Raw genomic sequence first — 18,019 nt, 5'->3', positions numbered from 1 at the left:
TGTACTACCTAACAACAAAAAGTAAACACAGTCAGGTACTAATTTGAAGTGGAAATCAAACGAGAACCGAGTGCAGCTTTGTTCTGGACAAGTATTGTACGCCACAGTTTCCACTTTTTTGCCCTCAGTCTCCTTTCAAGTAAAATTAATCTACGTACTACCTAACAACAAAAAGTAACCACAGTCCGGTACTCATTTGAAGTGGAAATCAAACGAGAACCGAGTGCAGCTTTGTTCTGGACAAGTATTGTACGCCTCAGTTTCCACTTTTTTGCCCTCAGTCTCCTTTCAAGTAAAATTAATCTATATACTACCTAACAACAAAAAGTAAACACAGTCAGGTACTCATTTGAAGTGGAAATCAAATGAGAACCGAGTGTAGCTTTGTTCTGGACAAGTATTGTACGCCACAGTCTCCACTTTTCTGCCCTCAGTCTCCTTTCAAGTAAAATTAATCTACGTACTACCTAACAACAAAAAGTAAACACAGTCAGGTACTCATTTGAAGTGGAAATCAAACGAGAACCGAGTGCAGCTTTGTTTTGTACAAGTATTGTACGCTACAGTCTCCACTTTTCTGCCCTCAGTCTCCTTTCAAGTCAAATTAATCTACGTACTACCTAACAACAAAAAGTAAACACAGTCAGGTACTCATTCGAAGTGGAAATCAAACGAGAACCGAGTGAAGCTTTGTTCTGGACAAGTATTGTACGCCACAGTCTCCACTTTTCTGCCCTCAGTCTCCTTTCAAGTAAAATGAAGCTACCCCACTACATGATGAAAAGTAAACACAGGTGCTAATATGAAGTGGAAAACCAACTGAGATCGGTAAAGTACCTCTTAGCTCTGGACACTGCAGTGTTATACTCCACAATCTCCACTTCGCTAATCTATTTCCTTTCCGTATCCGTAATTTTGAAGTGGAAAACCCAAATGGAGGTGAGTATAACCAAGTATCACAAGTGTCTCAAAGGGCTGCACAAGCCACAACGACATCCTCGGCTCAGATCCCACATCAGGGCAAGAAAAAACTCAACCCAATGGGCACAATGAGAAACCTTGTGTATTATTTATACGTTAGGTCAGGAAAAAACACAGAGGCTATATCATCCCTACAAGCCTGTTTCGCAGGTTTCCCTGCTCCAGGGGATTCTGTGAAACAGGCTTGTAGGGATGATATAGCCTCTGTGTTTTTTCCTGACCTAACGTATATTCCGCTTTACCCCGGTATTGAGAACTGTATAACGAATAAACCACAGAAACCTTGACTGTGTGTGTATATATATATATATATATATATATATATATATATATATATATATATATATATATATATATATATATATATATATATATATGTATGTGTGGGAAAAAAATCACAAGACTATTTCATCTCTACAGGCCTGTTTCATGAGGGGGGGTTCCCTCAATCATCAGGAGATTTTAATGGGAGCATTCACATACCATGGATTATATAGGGCACAGAGTGGGTGGGTACAGGCTGGTGTAGGGGCGTGGTGATTGGCTCATGTGTTACCTAGGAGGTGTTTCCGTCTGTGGCGGCATGCTGTTACAATTTCGCTGCGCTTGTTGAGGGATGACAGGTCTGGATGGTAAATAATAAACAGTTTTTCTTTCAAGCATAGGTTGCATCTTTTATTACCACTATTGTAAGGTGTGCTGGATGCAAGAATTTGCCATGTTATTGAATATTCAACATTATTGTCTTTGAGGTCCCAAATGTGTTTGCTGAGTTCTGTGGTATTCCGCAGGTTTTGGTTCCTGAAAGAAGCCTTGTGATTGTTCCATCTGGTTTTGAACTCTCCCTCAGTTAATCCTACATATGTGTTGGATGTGTTAATGTCCTTGCGTGTTACCTTAGATTGGTAGACAACTGATGTTTGTAAGCACCCCCCGTTGAGAGGGCAATCAGGTTTCTTTCGACAGTTGCAACCTTTGTTGGTTTTGGAATCGCTCTGTCCGGGGGCTGACGGCTCATTTGCAATTGTTTTGTTGTGGTTTGAGATGATTTGTCGTATATTGTTCATGCAGCTGTAGCTCAATTTAATGTTGTTCTTGTTGAATACTTTTCTTAGGGTGTTGTCTTTGGGAAAGTGTTTGTCAATCAGATTGAGGAATTTGTGTCCAATGTTCGTTGAGACGTTTTTGCTGTATGGGGGGTTGTACCAGATGATGTCGTTTCGTTTTCTGTTCTTTTTTGGCTGGTTTCCTGGCGTGGGTTCATAGGTGAGGGTGAAATTGTATCCGCTTTCATCAAGGGCTTTTTGGTACGGGGGGGGTTGCTTGGTCAAATTCAGCTTTGCTAGATGACAGCATCGATAGCCTTGTATTGATTCCGGTAGGTATTCTTTTCGTGGTGGTGGGTGGGTGGTTGCTGTCATGGTGCACGTATTGGAGTGTTGTGTTGGGTTTCGTGAATGGTTGGTAGCTGTTATTTCTCAGGTTGAAAGTGACGTCAAGGAAGTTGACGGTTTGCTTGTTGGCTTCAATCGTGATCCGTAGGCCGTTCTCTTTGAAAATTTGGCATATGCGCTTCTTGGTATTCTCGCTGCTCCTTGGCGAGGCGCGACACACTGCCAGTCCGTCATCACGGTAAATACCAAGGTTCAGATTGAGGCTGGCGAGCTGGGAGAGGAGGAAACTCCCAACGAGTTCACACGTATATATATATATATATATATATATATATATATATATATATATATATATATATATATATATTCCGAGCGCGATGATGTCACTTTACCAATGGGAAAAAGCATTTTTAGACAATATAATTTGCCTGAGTTACTCTGAGAGTAACAAGCGGTAGAAAATGGATTAGAAAGGACAGATTTTAAAAAATAATGATTAAAAAAATAATATATATATATATATATTTTTTTTTTTAACTTGGGACTTCCCTCGGGCCGTAGTTTGGGCACCCCTGGGCTAGAGTATACAAATGAGTTTTAAGATGGAACTTAAATGCTTCTACAGCTTAGCTTTGGATGCTGCAGTATTTCAATCTCCGTAGTCTCCGCTTTGCTGCAGGTGTCTGCTTTCTTGCAGCCCTCATTCTCTTCTCAAGTAAAGTTCATCCTTACTAACTAAAAGGTAAACACAGGGGAGCCTCGTTTCTCCTCCAGTTTGTTGGCGTCTTCATCCGGCTGACGCGTTTTGCGTAGATTTTTCGCAGATTCCCGTTTCACGAATTACGTAGTACTGCTTTGCTCTCAGTATTCTCCACTTTGTTGTCTCCCGCCGAATAAAATCTTCCTGCTTAGCATTTTGAGATACAACGACTCAAAAAAAAAGAGGTCATTTTCACTCTGCTTTCAGACGGTCCTCTCAGCGTGAATATCTCAGATCCAGAATTCGACAAAGAAAAGCTCACCATCACCATGAACTGTGAAGCCGATTCGCGGCCAGAACCCGATATAAAGTGGTTCCTAAACGACAAACCGTCGTCAGAAATCGGCGTCGGCAACATCATCCAAATCTCGTTGTCTTTGCTAATAGAGACCAACTACTCGTGCAAGGCTAGTAACCCTGTGACCAACATCACCATGTCCCAGACTAAGACATTCAGCCTCATTGGTGAGTACGCATCAGTTAACAAAAACTCATTCCCTCGGGGAAAAATGTCCAATTTGTCTTCTGTTATTTACCTTTCAGGTTCCGCCTCCGCCCTTCCTTCCCCATCCCAAAGAGGCCTTTTTATCGCGAGTGTTTTTATCCTCTCTGTCCCAGTCCTCTTCCACTGAATCCAAGCACACAAGCTGAAATCGTTTTGAACTTTGTAGTAACAACAAGATGAGAAAGTTGCCCCACAAAAAGTTGCACAATTTGGAGTTCAACAGAAATCTGGGGGGGGAAAAATGCCTTAAAGATAGAAGAATATTTAGAGTAGTGGTGGCAAAGAGGTTAAGTGTGATGATAACCGTAGAACGGGAAAGGTTTTGTTACATAGAAAAAGGTCAGAATACTCACTACTACTATTTGTAATACGGCTTATTGTGTAACCAATCAGAACGTAAATTCACTACACAAGTGGTTCTCAAACTTTTGTAAAGTACCACCTCAGAAAAAAACTTGGCTCTCCAAGTACCATTATGATGAGCGACATTAAAATACAGTAGCGTAGTAGGCCCAAGTATTCATTAAAAACAATTTAACAAGTATATTTCATATTTTGCCCACTGTAACATTACAGTTTGGAAACTAAGTGTTTGAATTAAGGAAAATAAAACACTGTACTTTATTCAAGTGTTTCTTTTGCGTACCACGAGTGGTAAACGTACCAGTTTGAGAATCACTGCAGAACATAGCACTTATTAATTCATTACCAGTAGGGCATTTAGGGGACACCTGTTCCTTCTCCATTCTCTGTCAAGTATCTTCAACGGGTGAGTAATTTTTTTGTTTTACTGTGGTTCATTTCTCTTTAAGACAAATATAACAGTTGATTGTGTTAACATGTTGCTTCAAACATGAGTTAATTCACTTTGTATCGTTCCCTAATGGGGGGGGGAAATGTTTTAAAATAAGAACTAGTATCAATTGTTAAATTTTGGAGGCTCTGTTGTGTTTCGTAAGTTATGTTTTGATTGGAAAGGCAACGCGTTGACATAAGCAACGATTGAATTCTTAATTGTTGGAATTTTAATTAACGTCGCAAGGGTGACATGTAGTGTCAATCGTTTTTGGCGACGCGGCCCTTTTCCACCTTTGGAAGTAATATCCGATATTTTGAGTTTTTTGTTTATTTCCTGATGTGATACTTTTGCAGGAACTCTGTGTGGAAGAGGCAATAATAATACAAATAAAAATATATATCTATGGTTCTGGCACTTATACACACAATTATATATTTTATGACTTGCACTTTTATTTCTCAGTCATCCATTTTCTACCACTTGTCCCTTACAAAAGTGGTCCCCAACCACCGGTCACATTTGCTACTGGGCCGCACAGAGACTTAAATAACTTATAACCGACCGCAATTTCTCCTACTTCACTTTTGCCAGTCCCACCAGATAAACCAATAAGCTTGTTCATAAATATATTATTAAACATAAAAGTTAAAGTGCTGGTATTGTTGCACGTAATCCTATTACACAAGTACAGGTAAAAGCCAGTAAATTAGAATATTTTGAAAAACTTGATTTATTTCAGTAATTGCATTCAAAAGGTGTAACTTGTACATTATATTTATTCATTGCACACAGACTGATGCATTCAAATGTTTATTTCATTTAATTTTGATGATTTGAAGTGGCAACAAATGAAAATCCAAAATTCCGTGTGTCACAAAATTAGAATATTACTTAAGGCTAATACAAAAAAGGGATTTTTCGAAATGTTGGCCAACTGAAAAGTATGAAAATGAAAAATATGAGCATGTACAATACTCAATACTTGGTTGGAGCTCCTTTTGCCTCAATTACTGCGTTAATGCGGCGTGGCATGGAGTCGATGAGTTTCTGGCACTGCTCAGGTGTTATGAGAGCCCAGGTTGCTCTGATAGTGGCCTTCAACTCTTCTGCGTTTTTGGGTCTGGCATTCTGCATCTTCCTTTTCACAATACCCCACAGATTTTCTATGGGGCTAAGGTCAGGGGAGTTGGCGGGCCAATTTAGAACAGAAATACCATGGTCCGTAAACCAGGCACGGGTAGATTTTGCGCTGTGTGCAGGCGCCAAGTCCTGTTGGAACTTGAAATCTCCATCTCCAAAGAGCAGGTCAGCAGCAGGAAGCATGAAGTGCTCTAAAACTTGCTGGTAGACGGCTGCGTTGACCCTGGATCTCAGGAAACAGAGTGGACCGACACCAGCTGGACTGCTGCTGAGTGGTCCAAAGTCATGTTTTCTGACGAAAGCAAATTTTGCATTTCCTTTGGAAATCGAGGTCCCAGAGTCTGGAGGAAGACAGGAGAGGCACAGGATCCACGTTGCCTGAAGTCTAGTGTAAAGTTTCCACCATCAGTGATGGTTTGGGGTGCCATGTCATCTGCTGGTGTCGGTCCACTCTGTTTCCTGAGATCCAGGGTCAACGCAGCCGTCTACCAGCAAGTTTTAGAGCACTTCATGCTTCCTGCTGCTGACCTGCTCTATGGAGATGGAGATTTCAAGTTCCAACAGGACTTGGCGCCTGCACACAGCGCAAAATCTACCCGTGCCTGGTTTATGGACCATGGTATTTCTGTTCTAAATTGGCCCGCCAACTCCCCTGACCTTAGCCCCGTAGAAAATCTGTGGGGTATTGTGAAAAGGAAGATGCAGAATGCCAGACCCAAAAACGCAGAAGAGTTGAAGGCCACTATCAGAGCAACCTGGGCTCTCATAACACCTGAGCAGTGCCAGAAACTCATCGACTCCATGCCACGCCGCATTAACGCAGTCATTGAGGCAAAAGGAGCTCCAACCAAGTATTGAGTATTGTACATGCTCATATTTTTCATTTTCATACTTTTCAGTTGGCCAACATTTCGAAAAATCCCTTTTTTGTATTAGCCTTAAGTAATATTCTAATTTTGTGACACACGGAATTTTGGATTTTCATTTGTTGCCACTTCAAATCATCAAAATTAAATGAAATAAACATTTGAATGCATCAGTCTGTGTGCAATGAATAAATATAATGTACAAGTTACACCTTTTGAATGCAATTACTGAAATAAATCAAGTTTTTCAAAATATTCTAATTTACTGGCTTTTACCTGTATTTACACCAAAAAAAATTGGGGGAAAAAAGCTAACATTAGTATATCTATGTATGAAATATTTCACAAAATATAAATACATAACTTTTAGAATGTGAATAGAAATCCACAGAAATCTATTGGAACTAAAGGCAAGTATCCCTGGCTTTATTATATATCCATGCTCTTGTCCTTGAATGTGATGTATCCATACTTGCCAACCCTAACCCGAATTTTCCGGGGACTCCCGAAATTCAGCGCCTCTCCCGAAAACCTCCCGGGACAAATATTGTCCCGAAAATCTCCCGATTTTCAGCCGGAGCTGGAGGCCACGCCCCCTCCAGCTCCATGCGGACCTGAGGACAACAAAGTGACAAGAACTAAATCATCCAGACTAGAGATAAATTGTATCATTTTGTTTATCTTACCTAAAAATAAAAATATTTATTAATTAAAAAAAAAAAAAAAAACGATATACATTTTTACTATATTTTGCTAAAAACATCAAAATTAATTGTATTTTTGAATGTATTTTTTCTGACTCCTTATTACATCCAGCCATAGAATTATACATTAAAATAAACATATTTGAAATAATTAATTTTAAATTATCATAATAATTCATTTAAAATGACCATATTTAATAATTAAAATAATTGCTTGTTTATCAACAACTTTAGCATTTTATTAATTATATTTTGAAGCTCTCAGAAGCCAAGTTATGTTATATTCCTTAGTATTTATTTATGCCCAATTGGAAGTATCAATTATCTAAACACAGTTTTGTTTGCATATTTTCAGGATGTAGATATATATATACATATATATATATATATATATATGTATGTGTGGGAAAAAAAATCACAAGACTATTTCATCTCTACAGGCCTGTTTCATGAGGGGGTTCCCTCAATCATCAGGAGATTTTAATGGGAGCATTCACATATCATGGTTTATATAGGGCACAGAGTGGGTGGGTACAGGCTGGCGTAGGGGCGTGGTGATTGGCTCATGTGTTACCTAGGAGGTGTTTCCGTCTGTGGCGGCATGCTGTTACAATTTCGCTGCGCTTGTTGAGGGATGACAGGTCTGGACGGTAAATAATAAACAGTTTCTCTTTCAAGCATACGTTGCATCTTTTATTACCACTATTGTAAGGTGTGCTGGATGCAAGAATTTGCCATGTTATTGAATATTCAACATTATTGTCTTTGAGGTCCCAAATGTGTTTGCTGAGTTCTGTGGTATTCCGCAGGTTTTGGTTCCTGAAAGAAGCCTTGTGATTGTTCCATCTGGTTTTAAACTCTCCCTCGGTTAATCCTACATATGTGTCGGATGTGTTAATGTCCTTGCGTATTACCTTAGATTGGTAGACAACTGATGCTTGTAAGCACCCCCCGTTGAGAGGGCAATCAGGTTTCTTTTGACAGTTACAGTCTTTGTTGGTTTTGGAGTCGCTCTGTCCGGGGGCCGACGGCTCATTTGCAATTGTTTTGTTGTGGTTTGAGATAATTTGTCGTATATTGTTCATACAGCTGTAGCTCAATTTAATGTTGTTCTTGTTGAATACTTTTCTTAGGGTGTTGCCTTTGGGGAAGTGTTTGTCAATCAGATTGAGGAATTTGTGTCCAATGTTAGTTGAGACGTTTTTGCTGTATGGGGGGTTGTACCAGATGATGTCGTTTCGTTTTCTGTTCTTTTTTGGCTGGTTTCCTGGCGTGGGTTCATAGGTGAGGGTGAAATTGTATCCACTTTCATCAAGGGCTTTTTGGTACGGGGGGGGGTTGCTTGGTCAAATTCAGCTTTGCTAGATGACAGCATCAATAGCCTTTTATTGATTCCGGTAGGTATTCTTTTCGTGGTGGTGGGTGGGTGGTTGCTGTCATGGTGCACGTATTGGAGTGTTGTGTTGGGTTTCGTGAATGGTTGGTAGCTGTTCTTTCTCAGGTTGAAAGTGACGTCAAGGAAGTTGACGGTTTGCTTGTTGGCTTCAATCGTGATCCGTAGGCCGTTCTCTTTGAAAGTTTGGCATATGCGCTTCTTGGTATTCTCGCTGCTCCTTGGCGAGGCGCGACACACTGCCAGTCCGTCATCACGGTAAATACCAAGGTTCAGATTGAGGCTAGCGAGCTGGGAGAGGAGGAAACTCCCAACGAGTTCACACGTTTCTGCTCCGTCAAAACTTCCCATAGTGACGTCAAATGTTGCATATATATATATATATATAAATTTATATATATATATATATATATATATATATATATATATATATATAAATGAAATACTTCACTTGGTGAATTCTAGCTGTCAATATACTCCTCCCCTCTTAACCACGCCCCGCCCCACTCCTGACCACGCCCCCCAAATCCCGAAATCGGAGGTTTCAAGGTTGGCAAGTATGGATGTATCACCTATAACTAATCAGACACTAAAGCCAAAAAAGCCTACTAGCAGCAAAAATTTGTAAAAAACAAAAGTCTACGGAGAGCTTTTTTGCAAAGGGAAAAAGCCAGGGGCTCCCACTAATTCAACGTTATAGTGAGTTTTTTTTCATGTATTCATTTTTCATGCACTTATTTGCTGTATTCATCTGCCACACGTGAAAATAATGCCTACATTAAAACGGTCCCTGGTGCAAAAAAAGGTTGGGGACCCCTGCCTTACAGGGTCGCGGGGAGTGCTGGAGCCTATGTGAGATCAAATTGTAAGAATGAAAATGTATGAACTTTTATTATCATGCTCTGATTTGTAGTACTGTATTTATTTCTTAATCAATAAAACCTCGATGTTTGGACATTTTTGGCCTGTGAGTATATTACATTGCTTGGTAACGATTTTGTTTATTTCAAACATGCTTAAGAAAGTAAAATGAAAGAATAGGAATTTACACTTGCTCTATTTAACATGCCAAAAAAAGGAGTAGGAAGGATCAGAGCTTATTAATGCGACTAATATTATCCATTTATTAAATTTTTCCATTTCCCGTTTAACTTTGTCAGGCTTGGTTTGGTTCATTCACACGCCATCAATAACCAATCTGGCGCCCTAGGCAAGATTTTAGGTGGCGCCCCCCCCACATCGGCAGTGAAGTGTATATACTCACAAGAACCCGAATAGCTTTGTCTTTGACTTTTTTTTTTTTACTTACAACTATACCTAATATATAAAGGGGTGGAAAAGTGACTATTACCTGCAGGGAAAACATTAGCTAACCAGAAGGCAATAATGTAAACAAAAAACACCTGCTAAAAAGATCTAATACAAATGTCCCTGAGGAATGTAAGGTGGGAGTACTGTAATTACCTAACATTACATTATTATTTTCCATAACAATTTAGCCCCCTCCACAATATTAACCCGACGTTAAAACAGAACTAGCTATTTATTGATTAGCAATTGCCGAATCATGTAACATTAGCTTAATGCTAAAAAGCCAGGTTACTATCACATTCTGTAACAGACAAATAATTTCATGTAGGCTAACGTTACCTACCTGCTACCTCTGTCTTTTCTCGTTTCTCCTCCTCTTTTCTCTTTTTTCTTCCCTGGGCACCTGACAGTTTTGGCCGTTTTGACATCTTGTGTTGATTTTTTGATGTGGTGACGTCCAAAAAGAGTCATGATACGGGAAGGGAGGGGGCGCACCGTGCGGGGGGAGGAGGGGGGGCGTAATGTTGTAACAAATAATATTTCTATTAAATAGGCTTTACTTTGCATTTTAATTAACGTGAGATTATTTTTTTGTATTTAGAAATAATAGTAACAACTTTTTTTTTTTTTTTTTTCTCCAACATTTGTGGCACTTGCGTGGCGCCCCCTGATGGACGGCGCCCTTAGCATTTGTCTATACGGCCTATGCCACGGGCCGGCCCTGCACGCCATGGCCAGCACAGTGTCAAGAGCGTGGAGGAGATACGGGGAGACAGGCCAACAAGAAGTAACGGTTCGTTTGAAAACAAAACACACCAAAATCGAGCTGTTGCCTCTCTTTAATACATTCTCTCATTTGTACACTTCAGCTTATACTGCACAGAAGCGGCGACTTAAAGCATCAAAAGGGGTCCGATCACAAGCAGCATGGTGTGTGGCGTATTAGAAAATGGAGCATTACTTAATTTGGAATATAGAAATCCTTCAAAATGTGTCCGCGTATTATGACAGGAAACGTTACAAGAGATTGGAATAGGGATTGAAGCACACGTATGACTCTTTAAAACATGTTTTGGTCCTGAAACCCAGAGGGACGAGTGATGGACGCCAACCCTGTTCCCACCTGGACACGTACGTAGTAAACAATTCTATTCTTGGGAAGGAGCTTAGTTGTCAGCAGACTTGTCCAGCATGGACTTGAGGTGAGCGTGCAGGGGCTCGCACACCACCTGGTAGGCCTGGGGGGTCAGGTGAAGGTAATCGTACATGTCCTGGTGGGAGATGCTGCCGTTGGAGTGGACAAAACCCGGGTCTACGTCCAGGAAGGAGGCGTGAGGGAGGGAGGCCACGGCTTCCCGCACCAGTCTGTTCACCTTGGCGTTGCGCTCCCTCAGCGGGTTTGGAGATTTACCTCGTGGTAGTAGTCCCTGCAATATTAATGAAATCTGCTCATTACCGTTAAATATATTAAATCAGAAATAACAAAGAAAATAATAAAAACAATTATAATAAATTAATTTATACTGGAAATAGCTGCAGTTTGATTTAAAAAGGTATGTTTTTATAAATGTTATAGTTTTTTATCGTAGCATTAGTCTTTCTATTTCTACCCATTTTTAACTAACACACAAAAATATACATAAAATAGGGGTGTACAAAAAAAGGAATGGACATCCACATACCTGCCAACTACTCCGGTTTTCCCGTAATTAGTACGGTTTTCATCAACCTATTCCGGGTTACGGTTGCAGTGATAAAAAATACGGTTTTTCATTAATTAAAAAAAAAAATTTTTTTTAAAGTTTTATTCACGAAATCGCGTAACAACAATGACAATCGACACTGCTTCCCGTAACTTCCTATCGAGCCATTCCGAATGCCATGTGCGAGGCTATTTATAGCACCGCTGCCAAGCACGAGGCACCAGTTGCCATTGTTTCCAAACGAGCGAACGATCATGGAATCAGCCGGAGAAAAATCGCAAACGAGTCTTAAACCGAAAAGAAAACTGCAGTCATTCCGTGAAGAATATTCAAAAGCCTATCCGGGAATAATTATCCGTTCCAAAAAGGGTGAAAACTACGCGAATTGCACCTTGTGCAGACAAGATTTTTCGATCGGACACGGAGGAATTAGCGATGTAAAAGACCACGTTGGGACAAAAAAACACAAGTCTAATGCCGTTGCTAGCGATACAAGTGGAAAACTTTCAACGTTTTTCGTCGCCCAAACAGATTCTTTGGATGTGATAAATGCCAAAGATTTATTTACGGAGGCAATAATTGAGCAAACAAAAAGGTAATGACACCAATGTTATCTATTGGAATTGTTTAGTACTGTTATACTGTTAAAAGTGTTTATACTATTTATGCTTTCAAGTCCAAGTTGAAGAAATCTTGTTAAATGTTGACAGCATAACTACCAAAATACAGAAGTATGTCCTTAATATTTTTGCAGTGCTATTTCTGTTGAAAAGTTCAAATGATTACATTAGAGATGTGATGTGCCACTTTTCAAGTGTCTGATGGCTTCAATTAATTTTCATTAATTTTTCATATTTTGAATTCTTTTGAAAGGCTTACAAAAAAACTACATTTGAATTGTAATTCCATGCTATTGACAGGACTATCAATTTGAATGAAGTTAGCTTACCATGTTTACAGTATGATAATTGTGATAGAAATGTGAATTTTAGGCACAGAATATTTTTTACAATTGAACAAGGCAGTAGATTATACAAGCTTGGACAGAAAGTTAATAATGACACCAATTTTTTTTTTATTGGAATTGTTTAGTACTGTTTTACCATTTGTTTACTGTAAAAAGTGTTTATACTTTCAATGAACAAATTGAAGTCTTGTGAAAGGTTGACAGGATAACTGGCATTAACTGTCAAAATCATTTCAAACTATTGAAGTTAGCTTACAGAATAAACATGTCAATCAACCCATATGATTTTTGCTGTAATATTTTTGTTTTGAAAAGTCACTGTGACTGATAGAAAAGTGATGGTTTTAGCAACATTTTAACCTGTCTGAATGCTAATAATCATTTTGCGTCGGGGGGCGAAGGAACCCTCCACCAGGACTTTGTCCTGGACCTACCGGGGCCTGCGGCCCCTGGACCCTGGCTACTAGGTTTTTCTGATTTCAAAAGTTGGCAGGTATGCATCCAAATCGCTGTTCTTATTCATCCCAATTCTAAATTGATTCATCATTTTCAAAAATTGATTTAAAAAAAATTATTTCCCTTTTTTTTACTAAGAATCAATTTTAGAAAAGACGTTTCAGGCCCTCTGCATGCAACCAGAGAGAGCTTTAACCTGTAACCTGTTTTGAAAAAGTTTCATTATAATTATTTTACCAACTTTGCAGGAATCTGTTTGAATCGAGAATTGTGTTGGATCGAAAATCGATTCTGAATCAAATCATCACTCCAGGAATCAGATCGAATTAAGGCTGAAACGACGCATCGACGTAGTCGACGTCATCGGTTACGTAAATACGTCGACGTCGTTTTTACGCGTCGACGCGTCGCATATTTACGTCACACTGCCGTTCACACATTCAGCATTGGTACATCCCTTCAAGTGTGGGATAAGCACAGCGAAAAAAGCAAAACACTTGACAGTTGTTGTATGCACACTGTGTCGAGCGGAAATGGCCTATCATAGCAGCACAACGGCTATGAAGGAACATTTGAAAAGAAAACACCCGACAGCGTTCTTGCCATCACCATCAACTAGTCAATCGTCCGCGTGAGTATACGTTGTCATCATTACACAAAAACATGGATGTGTCATTTGTATCTGCGTTGTAAATTCATAAACTAAAACACTGTTTCGCTCTGAGAGGCGCGTTTGGCGTGCCTGTTCAGTGTTTACAAAGACGCGCTCCTCTTTAACGCTAACATTAACTAGTTGTGCAAATACCTTTTACAACATTAACAGTTACATATACTATGTACAAACCAACAATTAACTTTCACTTTAATCATACTATCATTGTTGCGTTATTAAGCAAAATAAGCAATACTTTTACTTTTGTTGAAATGTTTACACTGTTACAGAATATTTCCTTTTGCACTTTTTTGTATTGGATGTTTATCTTTATTTTTGCACATTTTAAAGCAAAATAAGCAATACTTTTACTTTTGAAATGCTTATACTATTCCAGAATATTAAGATTTGCACTGGATGTTTACTTTTATATTTGCACATTAAAAAGCAAATAAGCTACTTTTAATTTTGTTAAATGTTAAAAGTTTTAAATGTTTACATTGTTACAGAATATTTTGTCATGTTGTTGTCAATGTTGACTGAGTGGCCATACTTTTTTTTTTGTAAATAAAAGTCATGCCTTTTGAAAAAACTGGCCAACATTTATTTTTTCATCTTCATTTTAAATTAAAAAAATAATCGGTAAAAGGAAAAATAATCTATAGATTAATCGAAAAAATAATATATAGATTAACCGATTAATCGAAAAAATAATCTATGGATTAATCGATAGAAAAATAATCGTTAGCTGCAGCCTTAGATCGAATCATGAGGTACCCAAAGATTCACACCCCTAATAATAAATATTATAAAGCTTGATCAATAGTATGGAAAATCGACCATGTTTTTTTTTTACCTTTACGACGGTAATATTATTACAGAAATGTTAACATTTTTGTTGTTTGTTTTTTTTTTAATTTTCCAATACCTGGTTTCTATTTTGAAGCTAAATAAGGTCTAAAATAATAATAAAACAACAAACGCCAATATGTATTTTTATGTCTTTACAATAAAGATAAAAACATGATGTAGATACACAAATTGTATTGCTGTAGTTTGCATTGGTCTTTCTATTTTAAATATTTAAAATGCCACTTTTGTGCAGCTGAATAAAGAATAAAAAGGTTGATAAAAAAATGAATCAACATAAAATTAAGAGCATTCAGTAAATGTGTAATCCTTTACAATAGCGATAGGAAATACAAGATATAGTTTTTGTAGTTTGCATTAGTCTTTCTATTTCTAATTAAATATTTTTGTAATATTTTGTTTCTATTTTGTAGCTACATAAGGTCTAAAATAATTTGAAAAATAAAGAAAGTAAAAATGTATTTTTTTATACTTTTACAATGAAGATAAAAACAGTGCAAATATAAAACAGTTTTCATTCGCCTTTCTATTTAGTATATTACAAATGTACGGTGAGGGATGTCGTCAAGCTGAAGAAGGAGTCCTATCGGGTTCTTTTGGCTCATAGGACTCCTGAGGCAGCGGACAGGTACCGACAGGCCAAGCGGTGTGCGGCTTCAGCGGTCGCAGAGGCAAAAACTCGGACATGGGAGGAGTTCGGTGAGGCCATGGAAAACGACTTCCGGACGGCTTCGAAGCAATTCCGGACCACCATCCGCCGCCTCAGGAAGGGGAAGCAGTGCACTATCAACACCGTGTATGGCGAGGATGGTGTTCTGCTGACCTCGACTGCGGATATTGTGGATCGGTGGAGGGAATACTTCGAAGACCTCCTCAATCCCACCAACACATCTTCCTATGAGGAAGCAGTGCCTGGGGAGTCTGTGGTGGGCTCTCCTATTTCTGGGGCTGAGGTTGCTGAGGTAGTTAAAAAGCTCCTCGGTGGCAAGGCCCCGGGGGTAGATGAGATCCGCCCGGAGTTCCTTAAGGCTCTGGATGCTGTGGGCTGTCTTGGTTGACAAGACTCTGCAGCATCGCGTGGACATCGGGGGCGGTACCACTGGATTGGCAGACCGGGGTGGTGGTTCCTCTCTTTAAGAAGGGGAACCGGAGGGTGTGTTCTAACTATCGTGGGATCACACTCCTCAGCCTTCCCGGTAAGGTCTATTCAGGTGTACTGGAGAGGAGGCTACGCCGGATAGTCGAACCTCGGATTCAGGAGGAACAGTGTGGTTTTCGTCCTGGTCGTGGAACTGTGGACCAGCTCTATACTCTCGGCAGGGTCCTTGAGGGTGCATGGGAGTTTGCCCAACCAGTCTACATGTGTTTTGTGGACTTGGAGAAGGCATTCGACCGTGTCCCTCGGGAAGTCCTGTGGGGAGTGCTCAGAGAGTATGGGGTATCGGACTGTCTGATTGTGGCAGTCCGCTCCCTGTATGATCAGTGCCAGAGCTTGGTCCGCATTGCCGGTAGTAAGTCGGACACGTTTCCAGTGAGGGTTGGACTCCGCCAAGGCTGCCCTTTGTCACCCATTCTGTTCATAACCTTTATGGACAGAATTTCTAGGCGCAGTCAAGGCGTTGAGGGGATCTGGTTTGGTGGCTGCAGGATTAGGTCTCTGCTTTTTGCAGATGATGTGGTCCTGATGGCTTCATCTGGCCAGGATCTTCAGCTCTCACTGGATCGGTTCGCAGCCGAGTGTGAAGCGACTGGGATGAGAATCAGCACCTCCAAGTCCGAGTCCATGGTTCTCGCCCGGAAAAGGGTGGAGTGCCATCTCCGGGTTGAGGAGGAGATCTTGCCCCAAGTGGAGGAGTTCAAGTACCTCGGAGTCTTGTTCACGAGTGAGGGAAGAGTGGATCGTGAGATCGACAGGCGGATCGGTGCGGCATCTTCAGTAATGCGGACGCTGTATCGATCCGTTGTGGGGAAGAAGGAGTTGAGCCGGAAGGCAAAGCTCTCAATTTACCAGTCGATCTACGTTCCCATCCTCACCTATGGTCATGAGCTTTGGGTTATGACCGAAAGGACAAGATCACGGGTACAAGCGGCCCAAATGAGTTTCCTCCGCCGGGTGGCGGGGCTCTCCCTTAGAGATAGGGTGAGAAGCTCTGTCATCCGGGGGGAGCTCAAAGTAAAGCCGCTGCTCCTCCACATGGAGAGGAGCCAGATGAGGTGGTTCGGGCATCTGGTCAGGATGCCACCCGAACGCCTCCCTAGGGAGGTGTTTAGGGCACGTCCGACCGGTAGGAGGCCGCGAGGAAGACCCAGGACACGTTGGGAAGACTATGTCTCCAGGCTGGCCTGGGAACGCCTCGGGGTCCCCACAGGAAGAGCTGGACGAAGTGGCTGGGGAGAGGGAAGTCTGGGCTTCCCTGCTTAGGCTGCTGCCCCCGCGACCCGACCTCGGATAAGCGGAAGAAGATGGATGGATGGATATTAAAAATGTCCCTTTTGTGTAGCGGAAAAAGGATTAAACATGGAATGCAATAAAGATAAAAGTGAAAATGTGTACACTGTACCTTCACAATATCCATCCATCCATTCATTTTCTAAAGTAATAGAAAATACAATATATATATTTCCTATTGTACATTGATGTCTCTTTGTTTCCTATATCTTCTTTCTATTTTGCAGCTTAATAACATCTAAAATTATTTTAAAAACAAAATACTATAAAAAAGGTAGAATGTATTTTCTATATCTTCACAATGAAGATAAAACACAGTATAAAAGTACAAATATACTTTCTATTTTAAAGATTTAAAATGCATCTTGTGCAGCTGAATAAGGAATACAAAATTGTATATAGAGTATGAATATGTACGGAAAGTATGCGGACCCCTTTAAATATTTCACTCTTTGTTTCATTGCAGCCATTTGCTAAAATCAAGAAAGTTCATTTTATTTATCATTAATGTACACTTAGCACCCCATCTTAAAAAACACAAATGTAGATTTTTTTTGCAAATTTATAATAAAAGAAAAACTGAAATATCACATAGTCGTAAGTACTCAGACCCTTTGCTCGGTATTGAGTAGAAACACCCTTTGAGCTAGTACAGCCGTCAATCTTCTTAGGAATGATGCAACACATTTTTCACACCTGGATTATGAACTTTTTTGGATTTTAGCAAATGGCTGCGATGAAACAGAGTGTTCAAAGGGGTCTAAATACTTTCCCTACCCGCTGTATACCTTCACAATGGTAATGGAAAATACCATAAATTTACATTGGTCTAGTTTTAATTTCTAAAATTTGCACTCTCTTGAATAAGGTCTACAAAACTGGTATTAACAGAATTTGAATAATATACCTTTATGATGGTAACTGAAACTCTTCAACAAAATATCTAATTTTGTAGTATGCGTTGGTCTTTCTAAAATTGTGTCGGCTAAATTAGGTAAACAAATTATTGGACACACATGACCATTGCTGGAGAAATACCGTATTTTTCGGACTATAAGTCGCAGTTTTT

The 18,019-nt window shown here is 39.8% G+C and overlaps 2 protein-coding genes across 3 annotated transcripts in view; one reads left to right on the top strand and one right to left on the bottom strand.

Moving 5' to 3' along the window:
- LOC133594517 (cell adhesion molecule CEACAM5) overlaps positions 1 to 4,878 on the top strand; it is a 63,167-nt gene extending 58,289 nt beyond the window's left edge. The window contains exons 12-13 of the mRNA XM_061947329.2: positions 3,343 to 3,600; positions 3,679 to 4,878. Coding sequence (XP_061803313.1) covers positions 3,343 to 3,600; positions 3,679 to 3,767 — 347 coding nt within the window. The 3' untranslated portion in view covers positions 3,768 to 4,878. The remainder of the gene's footprint in view (positions 1 to 3,342; positions 3,601 to 3,678) is intronic.
- A 5,796-nt stretch (positions 4,879 to 10,674) lies between these two features.
- pafah1b3 (platelet-activating factor acetylhydrolase, isoform Ib, gamma subunit) overlaps positions 10,675 to 18,019 on the bottom strand; it is a 28,952-nt gene continuing 21,607 nt past the window's right edge. For both annotated transcript variants that reach the window (XM_061947464.1, XM_061947456.1), the window contains exon 6: positions 10,675 to 11,280. In XM_061947464.1, coding sequence (XP_061803448.1) covers positions 11,020 to 11,280 — 261 coding nt within the window. In that variant the 3' untranslated portion in view covers positions 10,675 to 11,019. The remainder of the gene's footprint in view (positions 11,281 to 18,019) is intronic.

This window comes from Nerophis lumbriciformis, linkage group LG04 (assembly GCF_033978685.3).
Source record: "Nerophis lumbriciformis linkage group LG04, RoL_Nlum_v2.1, whole genome shotgun sequence".
Taxonomy (NCBI): domain Eukaryota; kingdom Metazoa; phylum Chordata; class Actinopteri; order Syngnathiformes; family Syngnathidae; genus Nerophis; species Nerophis lumbriciformis.
The sequence above is the reverse complement of the archived record's forward strand: the minus strand, read 5'-3'. Positions and strand labels throughout refer to the sequence as shown.